This window comes from Pleurodeles waltl, chromosome 3_1, assembly GCF_031143425.1.
Source record: "Pleurodeles waltl isolate 20211129_DDA chromosome 3_1, aPleWal1.hap1.20221129, whole genome shotgun sequence".
NCBI lineage: Eukaryota > Metazoa > Chordata > Amphibia > Caudata > Salamandridae > Pleurodeles > Pleurodeles waltl.
In genome coordinates, this window is record NC_090440.1 from 1,141,438,408 (window position 1) to 1,141,455,632 (window position 17,225).

The 17,225-nt window shown below is 46.8% G+C and overlaps 1 protein-coding gene across 2 annotated transcripts in view; it reads right to left on the reverse strand.

The window, feature by feature from the left end:
- The window catches only part of GLB1L2 (galactosidase beta 1 like 2), a 746,782-nt gene that overhangs the window by 91,579 nt on the left and 637,978 nt on the right, over window positions 1-17,225 (reverse strand). For both annotated transcript variants that reach the window (XM_069224446.1, XM_069224447.1), the window contains exon 17: window positions 13,865-13,976. In XM_069224446.1, coding sequence (XP_069080547.1) covers window positions 13,865-13,976 — 112 coding nt within the window. The remainder of the gene's footprint in view (window positions 1-13,864; window positions 13,977-17,225) is intronic.

Sequence of the window (17,225 nt, forward strand, 5' to 3'; positions counted from 1 at the left end):
CTCCATGCCGAGAACATATTTTTTGCAAATTCTTCATCTTTTTTTGATTCTCTGTCAGAGACTGTGAAGGCAAAGTCCCCCTGTCACAATTTCGAGGAGCAAGAGGCTTTTACTACCAGGCTCTCCGGCTAGGGATGTGCAACTGGGAAGGTGGGACCTCCTGGGGCTGATATGTAATCCCTTACTCTCGACCTGTGTACTGCACTGAAAGTTATTGGCTTGTCCCAACCCGCAAGTATAGGTTCAGTGAAAGCCTCTTTGGACAGTAGCAAAGGCTATGTGGAATGGGTTAGCGTATGAAGGACTTCTGTAAAACAAGTTACTTATCTTCCGTAACGGTTTATCTGGTAGAGACCATATCTAGCTGCAGATTCCTTATATTAGAATTATCCCCAGGCGTCAGACTGGATACAGAAGATTTTTCATGAGCTCTACACCTGTGCGTCTGTAGGTGGTGTCGATCGGCTCCACATGCGTCACCAGCATCGTCCATGACACCTATACAGGCTTCACCTAGGCGTGCTGCCATCAGTTTCTTTTTAATGACCTTCCACAGTAGAAACGCAGAGCCATGAACAGCAAACTAGGGCCCTGAAGGGTATACAGCCCTGTCCCTAGAAATCCATTTGCGGAGCGGGGAGGATGGGTGGGTGAGGAATCTGCAGCTAGATACAGGGCATGATGATCAAACATGATGGATATCCTGCCTGTTGTATTGCGATCTCCAAAGGATACCATGGGATTGTAATATGGCAGACAGGATATCCGGCACATTTGTGATGGAATATTCCCCTCTGCTGAGATCTAAATCAGGCCCATAGTTTCTACTAGGTAAGGCTATCAAAGGTAAGTAACTTGTTCATCTGATAGAGACTTCGAGCTGCAGATTCTTTACCTTAAAATAGATGCCAAAGCAATACACGGAGCTGGGTCTGTGGACCAATTTCACAAGAGGACGTCCTGTATGACCAAACAGGCTAAATGCCTGTCACAACGGACCTGGCTGTCCAGGCATTAGTGTTTGGTAGATGTGTGCAGGGAGGCCCACATTGTTGCCTGGCAGATGTCCAGGACTGTTAATGCAGTGTTCTTAGCTTTGGCTCTGGTAAAATGAGGGCTTGCTTCTTGGCCAATGTGTAGCATATTTTACTGCAGAGCACCACCCATCTGGAGATGGTCTGGAGATGGTCCTTTTCTGCGTAGCACAATCCTTTTTAGCTCCGACATACCCCTCGAAGAGTTGATTGTCACCTGGAATTCCTGTGTGCGTTTAAGGTAGAACGACAACGTCCGCTTCGGGTCCAGACGATGGAGAAGCTCCTTATACTTGAAAGGGTGAGGGGAAGTGGAGAAAGTAGGCAAGGTGATGGATTGACCTACATGAAAGGGTGTGACAACCTTCGGAAGAAAGAAGGCCCACGTGCAATGCACCACTTTGTCAGGATGAATGGATAAATAGGGCAGCTTAGATGATAAGGCCTGTAGCTCACTAGCTCATCGGGAAGACGTCATAGACACGAGGAAAGCCGCTTTGGTTGAAAGTAACTGCAGGGGACAATCATGGCTCAAAGGGAGCGCACATTAAGAATGTAAACATCAGATTCATATCCTACTGAGGCATGATAAAATCTATATACAATAGGAGATTTGAAAATAGAAGGGTTGATCAGTGATGGCAGAGATAGCAGAAAGATGATCTTTGAGAGTGCCCATAGCACAGCCTTGCTGGGCAAAAGATAGAATGAATAAAAGAAACAGAGAAAGAGGAGGAAAAAGGGGATAAACATTTCTGTCAGAACACCAGGCCACAAATGTCTTCCAACAGCAGGTGTATACTGTCTTAGTGGAAGAACGCCTGACTGCCAAGATAACATCACAGACTTCAGGAGGAAGGTCAAAGGCTGTCTCCTGCCTCCGCTCAACCTCCACACAAGAAGGCACAGACTGGACAAGTTAGGGTGGAGAACCCTTCCCTGCTGCTGCAACAGGAGATCCCCCAATAGGGTATCCTGATCAGAGCCGTCAGAATAACTTTGGCCCAGTCGACCTTGATCACCTTGAGAACTCTGGGCAGGAATGGTATGGGTGGAAGGTCGACAGGAGGCCTGAGCTCCACTCTAGACAAAAAACGCCACAAAGCGAGAGCTGCCTTGGAAACTCCAACACGCAAAACTGCTGACATTGAGCTTTCTTGGCGGAAGTGAACAGATCTAACCAAAGCTCTCCCTACCGCTGAAAGAGACCTTGCACCACCTCCTGATGGAGACGCCATTTGTGATCCGCCAAGCATCTGAGGCTGAGTTCATCTGCCCTGGAGTTCAGAGAACTCACCAAGTGTTGAACCACCAGGGAAATGCCCTGACGTTCCAGCCATGCCCAGAGACAAAGGGCCTCTTGACATGGGGTTTACGACCCCACCCACCCTGTTTATTGCAGTACAACATGGTGGTGGTGTTGTCTGTGAACACCTGCACCAGCTTCCCCTTGATGGAAGGTAGGAAGGCATTCAATGTAGTCGGGTTACCCGCAACTGCAGCAAATTGATGTGGGGTCCGAATTCCAATGTAGACCGGAGTCCTCTGATCTCCACCTCTCCAGATGGCCACCCAATCCAAGGGATGACTCACCCGTCACTATTGTGAAATCTGGTTGGGAAAGGGAGAGGAATCTGTCTTTGACCCAATCATGGTTTGTCAATCAGCACCGCAGTTCCCTCCGAGATCTGGACCATGTCGGGGAGATTCCCCTAATGCTGTGCCTATTGGAACTTCAGGTCCCACTGCAAAGTCTGCATATGCCAATGTGCATTTGTCAACAGCGGGATGCAGAAAGCCATAACTCCCCACAGTCTGTCTCACAAAAATCCAGGATACAGGCTAAAATATCAGTATCATATCATAGCCTGAATATCCTGCACTCACCGTTCATGAAGATAAGCCTGAAACTGCACTGGGTCCAGAACAGCTCTGGTGAAAGGTAGCGTCTGAGAGGGAGTCAGGTATGACTTCAGCATGTTTATAGTGAACCCAAGCGAATGCAGGAGGTTCGCCGTAGTCTGAAGTTTGGAAACGACAGCCTGGGGCGAGCCCGCATTCAACAGCCAGCTGTCGAGATAGGGGAAGACTGACACCCTGATCTCCACAGATGAGCTGCAACCACCACCATCACCTTGGTGAACACGTGAGGGGCACTGGTCAGGCCAAAAGTGAGTGTGGCAAACTGAAAATGCTCTTGGCCGACTGTGAACTTCAGGTAACGTCTGTGTGCAGGAAGGATGGGAATATGAACATATACTTCCTGCAAGTCCAATGCTACCATCCAGCCTCCTGGGTCCAGGAGAGACAGAACCTGAGCCAAAGTGAGCATTCTGAACTTCTTCTTGAGGAAGTAGTTGAGGGGCCACAAGTTTAGAATAGGACAAAGGCCTCCGTCCTTCATGGGCATCTGAATGTAAAAGGAACAGCAACCACAACCTACTCCTGGCATACGGACTCTCTCTATGGCTCTGTTGGCCAAGAGAGATGCAACTTCCTTGCGGAGAAGAGAAAGATGATCCTTCGTCAGCTTGTCTTGAGATGGTGGCACAGGAAGAGGAATAGTCAGGAAGGGGAGGGAGTAGCCCTTTCAGACCAACTGCAAAACCAACCAGTCTGATGTTATGGACTGCCAGTGGGGCAGGTGATTACATACCTTGCCACTATCAGGGTACCTGTGATGGCATAAGGGCAGATTAGGAGCTTTTGGAGGCTGCAGCTGCATGTGTGTGGGGGGTGGACTGACCCAACCTCTGGCTGTCTGATCCACGTGGCTTGAGGATCCCAAGCCCTCGGCCACACAGGGGCTGGAAAGCATGCTCGGCACAGTGGCTGAGCAGGAACTGGTGTGGTTGGTAACCCTTTCCATAGCCACGAAAGGGGCAAAAAATAGACTGGGGGGTGGTGAGGAGCGGAAGTTAAGCTCAAGGGCCAGGACGTAGCCCGACTGTCCTTAAATCTCTACAGCGCCGAATCTGCTTTGTCTCCGAAGAGACTGCAGCCATTGAAGGGCATATCCATCAAAGAAGTCTTGACACCCCCCAAAAAGCCAGCAGTAGGTAGCCCAGCGTGGCACCTAAGGGCCACAGTTGACAAAACCGCTTTGCCTGGAGAGTCGGTTGTGGCGTGTCCACATCGAATTGTGAACTTTGCTGCATCTCTCCTGTCTGCTAAGGGTTGGGGGGGCTAGCCTGGGCCTCCTTTTGGACCGAAGGCAGCACTTGCACAATTGTATTCCACTGAGCGTGGGAGTAGTGGCCCACAAGGCATGCAGTGTTCACAGACTGCCATGCCAGGCTGGCATAAGAAAACATCTTCTTCCCAAGTGTCTCCAGCCTCTTGGATTAGCTATCTGGAAGAGCTGTAGGGTTGAAATGGGAGGTGGAAGGCTGGACCACCAAACTCTCAGATGTGTGGTGTTGCATGAGGAAAGCTGGGTCCCTGTGTAGCGGAGTGGTCACGACGAGCAATCATTCTGTTCACTGAAGCTCCTGTGTTGGGTCTGGACAAGATACCCTAAAGGACATCTGTGAGGGCTTTGTTAAATGGGAGAAGCAACTCAGATGGGGAGACTACCGGCTAAATCACCTCTGTCAAGACTTTAGTCTTGACCGCCATCGAGGGCAACTGAAGGTCGAGGATCTCCACAGCCCTCCACACCACCATCGCAAAAGACGCTCCCTACTCTGTAGCCATGGTAGGGGAAGAAAGCATTCCAGCATCTTCGGAAGTATCCAGGCCACTGGCATCACCCAGTTCCTCACATCAGTCCATATCATGTTCATAAGGCTAGACTTTAGAGTCTAGTGACCCCTCTCATTCCTTCATAAGCCAAGCCAGTGGGAACAGGGCTTAGGATCCTATCTGGGAGGTAAGGCTCCAGATAGTGCTGGATACTTTGACGCCCCTTCAGCTCTTTATGGGTGATCAAAATGGGGATGGTGGCGCCGGTGAGCACTGGGGGTGCCGGGAGCGCTTGTGCCAGGGAAGGTCGAGGTGAAACAACAGGCATCCGTCCAGATCCAGGAGTGGATCCTTGGGGCCCCACCGGAGCCGTCTGCATGGAACCACCAGAGGCTCCTGCTGACTCCATGGGGCCCATAGCTGTGGCAGAGGGGTCAGCTCACCAAAATATGGTGCACATGGAGTCATAAAACTCCTTGAGTTGGGCAGGGGCTGCTCCCAGAAACGCAGGGAGGCACAGAGTCAGTGTCAGAAGATTACTCACTAAAACAAACTTTCACAGGAGCAGATGCCTTTTACCCAACTCCCTCCAACAGATGCATGCTCAGACTTTAACTGATTATCTGAACCCTGCATACGCTAGGGGGAAAGGGGAATGGGAATGGGAATAGAAAAAGAGAGACCGCCTCCAGATCCAGTTCCGGCCTGTGTTTTCCACTTGAAGATAGGATATTCAGTGTGTGTTTCTAAAAACCTGCACCTCTCTTCTTATTGGGATTGCCTTAAAGGAAGGACCTGCAGTTGGGTGCTACAAGCAGAGATAAGTATATTCCTGCTGCGCATTCAACTGTTCAGCCATTTACATTCACCCAATTATGTTGTTCTCCTAAACTGGATCTTTTGAGAGACTAGCCTCTCTCTAAGGGAACAATGTTAACTTAATATTTTGTTTTCTCCAGGAGTCAGAGGTTTCCAAGGTTCTCTGGAGAACAGTTCAAAAGTTCACAAATATACAAACTACTAATGTCTTTTACAAGAAACGAAAACTCCTTCTCAGGGTTCAGCTTTCTCAATCACAGTCTCTAGGAATTAGTCTGAGCACTGAGGTTTGTCTGTAAGACTGACAAGTCTGCAAAGCAAAGAGTTCTTGAATATATATGTACATATATATATTGGCAAGTCTGGAAATCATACAAGAGGATTCCTTACTACAGTTGCTTGAAGTTCTGATAAGCCAAAATGAATTCTCCTCAGAAAGCCGATAGCCAGTTGTTGGAAGAAGGAAAAAATTCAGCTTCTCCAAAAGGGAAAAAGTAGCTGATGTGCACACCGTAACAAGAAAAAGAATGAATTACTCAAAACTGGAAGAATTCTCAATGAAACGAAGCGCCTCAGGAACACTGCTCATTCTCCTCAGGATGACAGTTGAAGTGCAGGGCTCCCAGAGAGAAACAGCTGGAGGGACATTTCAGCACGACACTAAGGTAGAAACACTAGAGCGCTGACCTCACAAGGATTTGTGTCCACCTTTTTGAGTGGCAGTTAAACCTGAAGAAGCTAGTTCTAAGAACAGCCTCTGCAAGAGCCACCAGGAGTGAGGATGCCACTGCAACCAACGTGGGTACAAGGAAAAGAGGAATCGTTTTGGCTGAGGGAAGAACTTAACAACGCTGGCAATAGTTTTCCTGACAGTCCCAGGCACAGGCTCAACCACGGAGCGAGGCCTAGAATGCGGATGCTCCGCGTCTCGTCAGCTGACGGATGCAATGAGGTCAAAGTATGCTTTGACTTCTTCTTCTTATGCTTGGACTTACCCGAGTATCCTGGCGATTTCAAATGGGATGACTAACTCATACTCCATGACCAATCCCGGGACCTTCCTCTAGACCGATACCTCAACCGGCGCAGAGTCGCACAACGGAGCGCCATCAGCTTCAGGGCATGAACTCTCAAAGCCTTCGGGCTTATCACACGGCAGTCGGAGCACGACTTCCGGTCATGGTAGCGCTTGAGGCACACCAGGCAAACAAGATTGAAGTCTGCCATCGACATCAGCCCATGACAGGCAGGATAGGGCTCCCAAAAGACCCAGTGCCACACCAGGAGGAAAATTCCACAAAAACATTGACAAAACATTGATAAAAGCCCAGTCAAAAGGTGACTGGAGGGGTAGCTCTTCCTGGATCCATGTTGGCTGGTGCAGAAAGAAAGGAAATTATGTCAGCACGCCTGCGTGGTTCCTATATAGGTGCTGTGGACGATGCTGACGACACACGCAGAGCCAATCAATGCCACCTACTGACACACAGGGGTACTGCTTATGAAAAATCTTCTGGATCAAGTCTGATGCCTGTTGTAAATTCTAAGGTACGGAATCTGCAGCTAGAAGTCTCAAACAAATAGGATGTTTGTTTTTAAATCAGTAGAGGGAAGAGGAAGACCCAACATGCCTGCTGCCATTCTGATCACGGAGTGGTAGGATGTAACCTCAAATGGATGAATTCCAGTTAGGGAGTACAGCTCCAACTCTAGGGAAGTTTCCAGATCACTGGCATCCTTAAGGCCTGCAAAACCTGGACTGACATCCTAGACATTCATCCCGTTCCCTAGCCATGAACATCTTGGCCTACCTTTCCCTTAAGAGCTTTTGGATGCACCCTCTGACATGAATCGCTGGCCTTCACTTCATGCGCAGACCCCACACACCAAAGACTGATCTCATGCAGGTCTGTAATTGACAATTGTATGCCACAGTCCACACATTTTTTTAAACCGGACCGATAGGGTGGTGTAATTGCGAAGAGAACTGCACCTATAGAAAAATATTATGGAAAGGCATCAACAATGTTGACAAACTACTGGGGAGATTGAGAGTTCTGGACCGTGTTGATGGTCCGGGAATAAAGCAAACTTACATCATGACACCAATGAGGGTGCTTTAAGGCTCCAGTGACTTAATAGGGATGCTCCAAATGGCATTACAGGGAGGCCAGCACCCCCTACTGGCATAGAGAGCTAGTGAAGAGTTTCTGGATCCAGACTGGCATCTGGGATACTGAAAAGGTGAAATATCATTAGACAGAAGTAAGTATCCATCAGAAAGAGGAGTCCTAGAAGTTTGCTCTCTTCTCCCTCTACAAACAAAGTATCCGTGTCTCCCTGTTGGATTAGTACTTTCAAGATCTTACATGGTATTAGAGGGCTGGTGCTGTTTGAGATTGTTCTGATGTTGATGGATGAGCTGGAAGAGACAGCTATATCCAGCAGGGACCTTCTGTAATAATCTCCCATCTTGTAAAGAAAGTCATTAATCAAGTCCACCAAGCTTGCACTATAGGCCAATCTTGGTGAATATCACAGTACTCATCATAATATATCTCAAAGTGTGAGTGTCAATAGCTCCATTGTGATTCATCTTCTGCAGAATTCTTCGGATTAGCTAAGCAGGGGAAAAGCATAAGCATAGATTCCTGACCATTTGATCAAATATGCATTCCCCCTCGACCCTTTCTGCGATTGCCAGCTTGTGTAGTATTGGCATTTTTTGTTTTCCTTTGTTGCAAAGAGGTCTAAACTGGCCTTGCACCAGTGAAGAAAAATATGATCGAGAGTTGCCAGGTTGAGCTCCCACTCGTGGCAGGTTATTGAGGTTCTACTTAATGAGTCCGCCAGGGTGTTGGATACACCTGGAACATGTTCTGCTCTGAGAGTTATGTGATGTTGAAGTGCCCAATTCCATATCTCTTGCACCTGAAGAGAGAGCGCTGCCGATTTTGTACCTCCCTGCTTGATGAGGTAATGCATACTTGTGGTGTTGTCGGTTTGGGCCAAAACCAATGAGCCTTTGATTTTCGTCAGGAAGGATTTGCGTGCTAGGAATACAGCTTTTAATTCCAACAAGTTGATGTGGAGCATTGCTTCCTGGGTGGTCCATTTCCCTCTCACTGTCAGGTCTTCGAGGTGCACACCCCCATCCCTCCAGAGAGGCGAATGTGGTCAGAATATGCTCTGGGCTGTGATTCAGAAAAAAAAGACCCTCAGAGATGTGTGGGGTCTTTAACCACCATTCCATGGCTCCTTTTATCAGTGGGATGATTTGGGCAAAATCGTCGAAAGATGTGTTTATATGTTTCCACTGGCTGTCTAACTGCTGCTGAAGTGTTCTCATGCGGAGACGACAGTTTGGTATCAATGGAATGCACGAGGAGAGCATCCCCAGAAAAGATTTGTAACTCCAGACAAAAGTGGACTTTCTTTAGACTTCGAATCCTCTTCTGCCTGACCTGAGAGGTGAAAGCTTTTGCTTGTTCCGTATCTAATACGGCTCCTAGAAAGGTGATGTTGGTTGACAGCATTAGGTGCGATTTTTGGTAGTTGACTGAGACACCTAATCTCTGGAAGAGGGACAAGCATGTTGCTGTGTCTCTGGCTGCCCTGGACGCTGTTTTTGCTTTTATTAGCCAATCATTCAAGTATGGAAACACTTGAACTCCTTTTTGTCTGAGGTAGGCTGCCACCGGAGCTAAGACCTTGGTGAAAACTCGAGGAGCCGATCTTGGACCAAAAGGTGACACTCTGAATTGGTAGTGGGTGCCTGCCACTCTGAAGCATAATAATTCCCTGTGGCTGGGGTGAATAGGGATATGAAAATAGGCATCTTGGAGATCCAGTGCCGTCATAAAATCCCCCTTGTTGAGCAATTGTAATACATCCTGAAGAGTGATCATCCAAAATTATTGTTTTTTCAGGAATTTGTTTAAACATCGAAGATCTAAGATAGGTCTCCAGTCCCCTGTCTTTTCCCGGATGAGGAAGAAGCAAGAGTAGAAGCCAGTTCCTGTCTGAGACTTCGGTACAAGCTCTATTGCTCCCTTGTCTATCATATTGGAAATTTTTACAAGGAGCTCTTTTAAGTGGGAAGGTGGGGTCATTGTGGCGATACATCTGGAGGAGGTTGCTGAAATTCCAGGGTATGCCCTTTGGTGATAATATCGAGGACCCATCTGTCTGAGGTGATCTGGGACCACTGGTGGGAGAAGCTGGAAATTCTGCACCCTATCTGAGTGTCGGAAAAGGGGTTGGAGGCAGACATTGGTGGAGGTTAGTGCTTTCTTGCTGTGTCCTTGCCTCTATAAGCAGACTTTCCTTTTGTGGTGTGTCTGTAGGCTGCAGATGGTGGTTGCCGATAGGGCTGTTGCTGTTGCTGACTGGTGGCTGAACGAAAATGGCCCTGGTAACGCTAGTACTGCCGATACTGGTACAGTCCTCTTCCTCTTGCCCCTCGAAAGGGCTGCCCTTTGAATTGAAGAGTATTTAGCAATCTAGCTGTGTCCGTCTTTATTGATTGAAGCGCGTCATTGACGTGCTTGCCAAATAGTAGCTCTCCATCATATGGCGTATCCAGAACTTTCATCCGAACCTCCGGGCAGTAGGAAGTGGCTTTTAACCACCTCTGTCATCTGAGTCCTGCCGCTCCGGCTAGCTGGCGGAAACCTGTGGATGACACATTTATTGCACCATCTATGATCTCGGCAGAGATCTTTTCTCCTTCTTGCAATATCTTCTGAGCTTCAGCTCTAGCATCTTCGGGAAGGAGATCGATGTATTGGGAGATGTCCGACCACATCTGTCGGTCGTATCTGCCTAGAATCGCCAAGGAGTTTGCTGCCCTGACTGGTGTAGCCGCCATTGTGGAGAACTTTTTCTCTATCGTGTCTAAGTGCCTTCCTTCCTTATCCGGGGGCGCGGAAAGCGGAGAGGATGGATTTCTGGACCTGCGCTGGGCCATCTGAGATATTACAGAGTCAGGTTTAGGTTGATCAATTAAACAAGCTGGTGAATTTTACGGTGCTTTGTATTTTTTGTCCAGACTAGGAAGTACCGCTGGAATGGAAGATGGGGTCTGCATTACTTTAAGGCCCTCTTCCCAGATTAAGTATACAATCGGGATCGCACAAACTGATTTCCTGGTGTCTTCTTTAAAGTCATGAAGGAAGCAATCCGACTGCTTAGTTACAATGGGAAGCTGGAACCTTTTAGCTGCTCTTTCCATTGCACTATGGAACCCCCCCAATAATATCCTGTGGTGGAGAATCTACTGGTGGTGACGTAGAGATGGATGGTGTTTGCATCTGGTAATCATCCTATTCAGTGAGGAGTGAGGCAGTGTCCTGTATCTTTCCTTCTTCCTGATCGTCTTCCAAAGAAGGTGGCTCGTTTTCGGGAAATGGAGATGAAGGTGGTAACGGTACTTGAAAGTCTGAGGATCAGTCTCTGGGAGCACAACTCAACGATATTTGCGGATGCTGCAGTGGAGTGGATGATGCTGGTGGTGGCAATCTACTATAATAATCTTGCATCATATGCTTAAGTCAGCAATTAGAGACACTGGCATCTTCACTGTTTGCTCACGCTGTTGTCCTTGGGCGCGTGTGTATTGTTGATCCTGAAATGATTGCTGAATATATACTCTTTCACACTCTTCCTCCTCCTCTTCCTGGTATTTAATTGGCAGGTCTGAAGGACTACGTGCCACCGGAAACAGACCATCATCAGAGTAGTCATCTCCATATTCTTCTTCATCCTCAGCAAGGAGATGTTCTGGAGGTATGGGTGACACCTTACTAGGTGAGGTATGTCAAGGTAGCAATGTCTCTTGAGTGGATTGACGTTTAATTGCTTTGATGTAGAAAACAATATTAAAGAAATTTCCTGTCAGGAAAAGGTAAACTGAGCAGAGCTCAGGGAGACTCCTTTACACACGACGTGCAGTAGAAAATCTGAGTGACTGGAGCCTCTGTGCTGAGGGTTCTAAAGGGTGGTCTATCCTGATTGGCTGGACTTTGTGTCTTTTCTAACGACACTAATAAGCTATGAAAGTGAATGTATTTTTCCATTGACTTAAATGTTTAAAATTTGATCTACTGCTTTCTATGTACTGTGGGACTCTCACTTCGACGACGGGAAATGATTCAAGCATGAAAATCTATGAAAGATACCCCAATACTAGAGAACTGTGTTTTTCATATGCCTTCCTGGGAGACACTACAAAAGTTGAAAACACTCTCTCAGTTGGAGGGGGAATTTATGATGTCTTACCCCCTGATAAATGGTGCTTCAAAGACATTTTTCCCCTCATCAATGGTTCTCTGAGTAGAATTATCAACAGAGAAAGATAAATTACTGGTCGCCTCCTTTTGAAGCACCCCCACACAAACGCTTATCAATTTTTGAGAAAAAGTCCAGAAAAACTTTAGGACTTTGGGAGAATGTGGGATAGAGGCAATATATTCCTTCCTTGTGAGTGTCATTGGAGTATCATCTCTCTTTCCTACAAAAAGCACAAGGGCTGAAGAGCCTTCTTCAGTGAGTCAGATGTCCCTAAAGTATAAAATTGGAATATTCACTGGATAAGTATCTAAATCAGAGACCTTGGGCACGAAAAGAAGAGGAAAAATCTAGATATGAAGAGAAACTCTGAGCAGAGCTCTAAAAGTGCTCTCTTCCACAGGCCATGGTCTGAGGTAGAAATCTAAGGTAATCTGGCCTCTAGGGGGAGTAGTGTATGGGGAACTTGCCTCCCACTGGCTGGAGGTTCTGTCTTTTCAAAGTAAGTGGTTCTGCCATTAAAGTGAAGTTTTCTTTACATGTTCTGTAACTTTTCTTACTACTATTTAATATACCCTACTGAGGGGACTCCTGAGTAAATTAATTTATGAAAGAGTCAATGCTGAAAACGTATTTTAATATGGGCATTCTAAACATGAAGGTCACAAGATTTCAGGATCCACCAAAAGTGCCTGTTGAGCCCCCTCCAGGCAACTCTAATGAAAACCTTGATCCCTGATACGAGTTGGGAGATGCAAGCCTTCTCCAGCTAACCTCTTTTATCCCAATATTCTTCTTAGCAAATCCTGGGGTTCAATACCTGTTGATGTTCATCCTTCCTACTACGGATCATTCACTGTTTTGTTGCACAGGAAGATCAATACAAAATTCAGCTTGTTTACCAAACAAGCTAGAAACGTTGGTGGCTTTAGGTCTTCTCACTCATTCTCCAAGGTGCATACTCCACAAACATGGATGTCACATGAAGAGCAAAACCAAGCTTCATTCTCTGAATTTTCACACCACTATATGCCTGATTCCTCCACCATGGCATCAAATATTTCAAATCAGTACTGCTAAAAACAACTAACATTCTGGAACAATAGAACCGAGGGTGAGGAGTTTCTGGATAGACAGCTATTTATTAACATAATACACACTCCCCATAATCTCCCCCTCAATAAATGGATTTTAAGGCTACAGTTTTTTAAAACAAAATATACTTTCTGTTGGAACTTATGAAATAGCATACCATTTCAACCTAATTGTGTAGCCAGGGGTCCATTACGTTTAACTACTTTGGAATTCCCCCATAAATTGTCAAAGCTGAATTCACGGAAAATCTCATATCCAATGGGGGAAATAATACGAGAACTCAGAAACATAAGCAAAGTAGATTGGGATCACGTTTTGATAGCAGACGAAAGAAAACAGAAAACAAACTCCCAAAGAAGGAGCACATATTATTGCATGCAACTGGAACAAGGAACCAGATCGAAAAGGAATACCTGTTTACTAATCCTTACTTAGTATCAAGGAATAGGCAAAATCATATCCCATGAAGAAAATGTACTCAGTCCCTAAAAGGCAACAATCACACCCACGCCGTGCTGGACTGAGGACACATATGAGGAACTATCTCAGAAATACTACATTCAGACCCACATCTACTGTTTAGCCCATCAACTATCAAATTAAACATTCAGAGCAAACAAATGTCTCCAGGGCCAGACTAAGAACCCAAAGCAGCCCTGGCAGCTTTGTTGGACCAGCCCCCGGTGGTTGGAGTGGTGCACGTGTGAAGCACTGCTGCTTTTGTTACTGGGGGTTGTGATTGCCGCATCGCTGCAAAACCGGCCCGCAGTAACCATACCAGCCCCCAGCCTTCCAGGGAAACACCTGCTATGGCCAGTCCAGCCTTGAATGTCTCCCAATCACCGACTGTACAATTGAAGCCCTGGTGCAAATACAGCTTACTGACTCAGTTCCAGCAGTTATAAAGGGCAGTAAAAGAAATAAAGAGCCATACAACCTCTTACCTTCAAACTTAGGTATGTGTCAAGAGTTGGGGCAGAGGTTTTCAAGATCCCCCGAAAGAATGCTGGGCCTAAATTGTTGTCCGGTGGACTGGTCCATGCAGCTGAGCTCAGACTTCACAGGAAGAGAAACAGAGGTAGGTGTTAGATAGCAATCTACCTCAATGAAGCACGACTCCCTTTATAGAACACAACATTTCAAAATACATAACTTCAAGAGCTACAAATGAGTAGACTGACTGGAAGCTCTAGAGTGTCAACTATTCTGGGAAATAATGTTAAAACCATTTATTTGACTCTTTACTGTTACCCAATTGATATGCCAGTTTCATTGTTCCGTTCTCTGCACCTGTGAAAACATCATCCGTGAATCTGTCTTCTGTTAAAAAAATGTTATTTTTTCCCTCAGGGGCATGTCACGTCTTGCTTTGGGTGACAGGATCGTTCTAGAAAGGGCATTTGTACTAGCATTAGAGCCCTGAGTTGTCTGAGACGTGAGGATGCTACTTTTATTTTAATGTGTGCTTTAATATATGCTTTCACAGACATATTTACAATTTCTAAAGAGTCCACAAAGTGTTTAGTGTGTCCAAAAGGCATAATGTCCGTGTGACTCTAGTTCAGATTAGACATTGGGGGTCATTACAACCTCGGCGGTCTTTTTTGAAGACCGCCGAGGTACCGCCGTGCGGAAGACAGCCAGTGGTGGCGGTTTTCCGCTCGGCCTATTATGACCGTTGGCAGCTCACCGTCCTTTTACCGACGGTGAGCCGCCAACAGCCATACTGGCGGGAGGCGGGGAAGTGGAGGTTGCTCCACCTCCACCGCCACGCCAACAGAACACCGCCCAGCGAATCACGTCCTGTGATTCGCCGTGGCGGTGTTCTGTTGGCGGTGTGGTGTCGGCGGAGCTGCCCCTATGGCTCCCGTCCGCTCCCGGAGGATCGACGGAACAGGTAAGTCGATCATCCGTTAGGGGAGGGGGGTGGGGGGGTGTTGTGTGTTGTGTGGGTGCATGGGGGTGTGCGTCTGTGTATGTAGAGGGGGTGTGTGAGTGCGTGTATGCTTGCGGGGGTATTGTGTGTATGGGAATGAGTGCGTGTATGTCTGTGGGTATGTCTGTATGGATGTGTGCGTGTATGTCTGAATGTGGGTGTGCGTGTCTGACTGTGTGTGTGGATGTTGGCATGTATGTCGGCGTGTGTGCGTGTAAGGGTGTAGGTGGTGCCTGTGTGCGTGTCGTGTGGGTATGGGTGATGTGATGTTGGGGGTCGGGGTGGGGAGGGGGGCCCTGCCTTCTTTGGGGGGTGGTAGGGGGTGTAGGGGAGGGAGTCAGGGGTGGTGGGAGGTGGGGGAGACCCCTATCAGTGCCAGGGAAGGAATTCCCTGGCACTGATAGTGCTTACCGCCGTGGATTTCATGGCGGTTCAAACCGCTGGAAATCCACGGCGGTAAGCCTGGTCCAAATACCGCCGGCGGTATAGTGACGGCCGCCGGGCTGGAGACCCAGGGCTCCAGCCCAGCGGTCGTCTCCGCCCTAGTGGGCGGAACGGAAAACCGGCGGATGACCGTGGCGGTAACCACCATGGTCATAATTCCCCAAAGTAAGACCGCCAGCCTGTAGGTGGTCTTACCGCCGGTTTAACACCGACCGCCAGGGTTGTAATGACCCCCAAAGTGTCCTTCCCCTCTTTGGGGATCACAGTTATGATGGCTTCCACGAGGGTGCCTGTGGCTTGTTCAGGTTTGCCAAAGTGGGTATAGGGTTTTGGTAAAGGCAGGATGATTCCTGTGGAGGAGGACTTAAAGAATTATGCAGAATACCCGCCAGGGCCGGGATATTAACCTATTTCAAGCTTTTTGATGGCGCTGGATATTTCTTCTTTTGTTATTAGACCATTAATCGTTTACATTTCTTCATCTGCTAGTTTGGATGAGTTGGCCTTATGTAAGTAAACTCCACCCTTTCTTGTGGTCAGATGAGATAGTGTTTGTATAAAGATCCTGATAAAAGTCATTGAAGATATCAGCAATTTTATTAGGGTTGGTGTGGACAAGTCCTTTGTCGTCTATAATTGTGTTTATGGAGTATCTTTGTAGTTTGTGCTTTAAGTATGACGCAAGTGTTTTGCCTGGTTTGTTTGCTTTGCACAGCAATGTTTTTTTATTTATTGACCCAGATACCAGCTTTTGTATTTAGAATTCTATTGCAGTCATATTGTTTCTTGACAATCTCATTTAGTAAGTGATTAGCTTCAGAGGTGATATGACGCTTTTCTAGTTATTTGGTTTGTTTCTCTAACTCCAGGAGCTTACTGTTAGCCTCTTTGTTCTTATTAGATCTAATTTTAATAATTACAACCCTTACTGTGGCCTTAAGTGCCTCCATCCATTGAAGTCAGAGGAGTAATTTTCTTTTTTTTCATTGAGGAAGTTCTGAATGGAGTCCTCAAGGATTTGCACATTATGTTGGTGCTTGAGTATTTCGTCATTGAATCGGCATTGCGTTTGTTTTGTGCCCAGTTAAGATGATCAGATATCACTCTTGGTTCAACTGTTGTTTGGTCAACCCTTCTAAAGGAGTGTCCCAAAATTAGTAAATAATCTATTGAGAGTACGAGCTGTGTGGTGTTGACTAAAAGGTGTAATCCCTTTCATCTGGGTTTTGTGTTCTCCAAGCGTCAATAAGGTTGTGCCTAGAGCACACTTTCCTTAGGGTCTTATGGCTTTTGTTTGGTCAGTATGCAAATTGTGAATGTCTATCTAGTGTAGGATAAATTGGACGATTAAAATCACCTACAAAAATGGTCCTGGCAGAATCTGGGATCACTTTAAATTGAGTAAATAGCTTGTTCCAGAAGGATGGGTCATCAGCAGTGGGCGCATAAACGTTGACCACAAAGAAGACATTATTGTTATTGCGCCAGAATAACATGACCGTGCATAGCCACAATGAAACTGTATTTGAACCACGGTACCCACACAAAATAGGGGGCAGTTATGACGCTAGTAGTTACTGTTTACAATTGAGAGCCTGAGTGCAGGGTCTCAGTGTGGGTTTGTGCAGGCTTATGAGTGCTTAGTGACCTGCTCTTTGCCATGCATGGTGCATGGGGCTGCTATTTTAGCTGGTAGTTGGGCCACAAAGGCGGAACTCGGCACAGATTATAGAAAGTGAGTGCCAGTGGACTTAAGTTGAGCACATCTAGATCTCTACGTCACTAATCATCTCAACTGTGTTAAAGATGTACAAAAGAGGCACTTGGTTACTTTACACTGCACGATGTATACAGGGCCACCATTTTGGTTTGCACCAGGAGCAGTTCCATGACTCGCAGCAGTTGCTTTCAAACAGGTGGGTTTA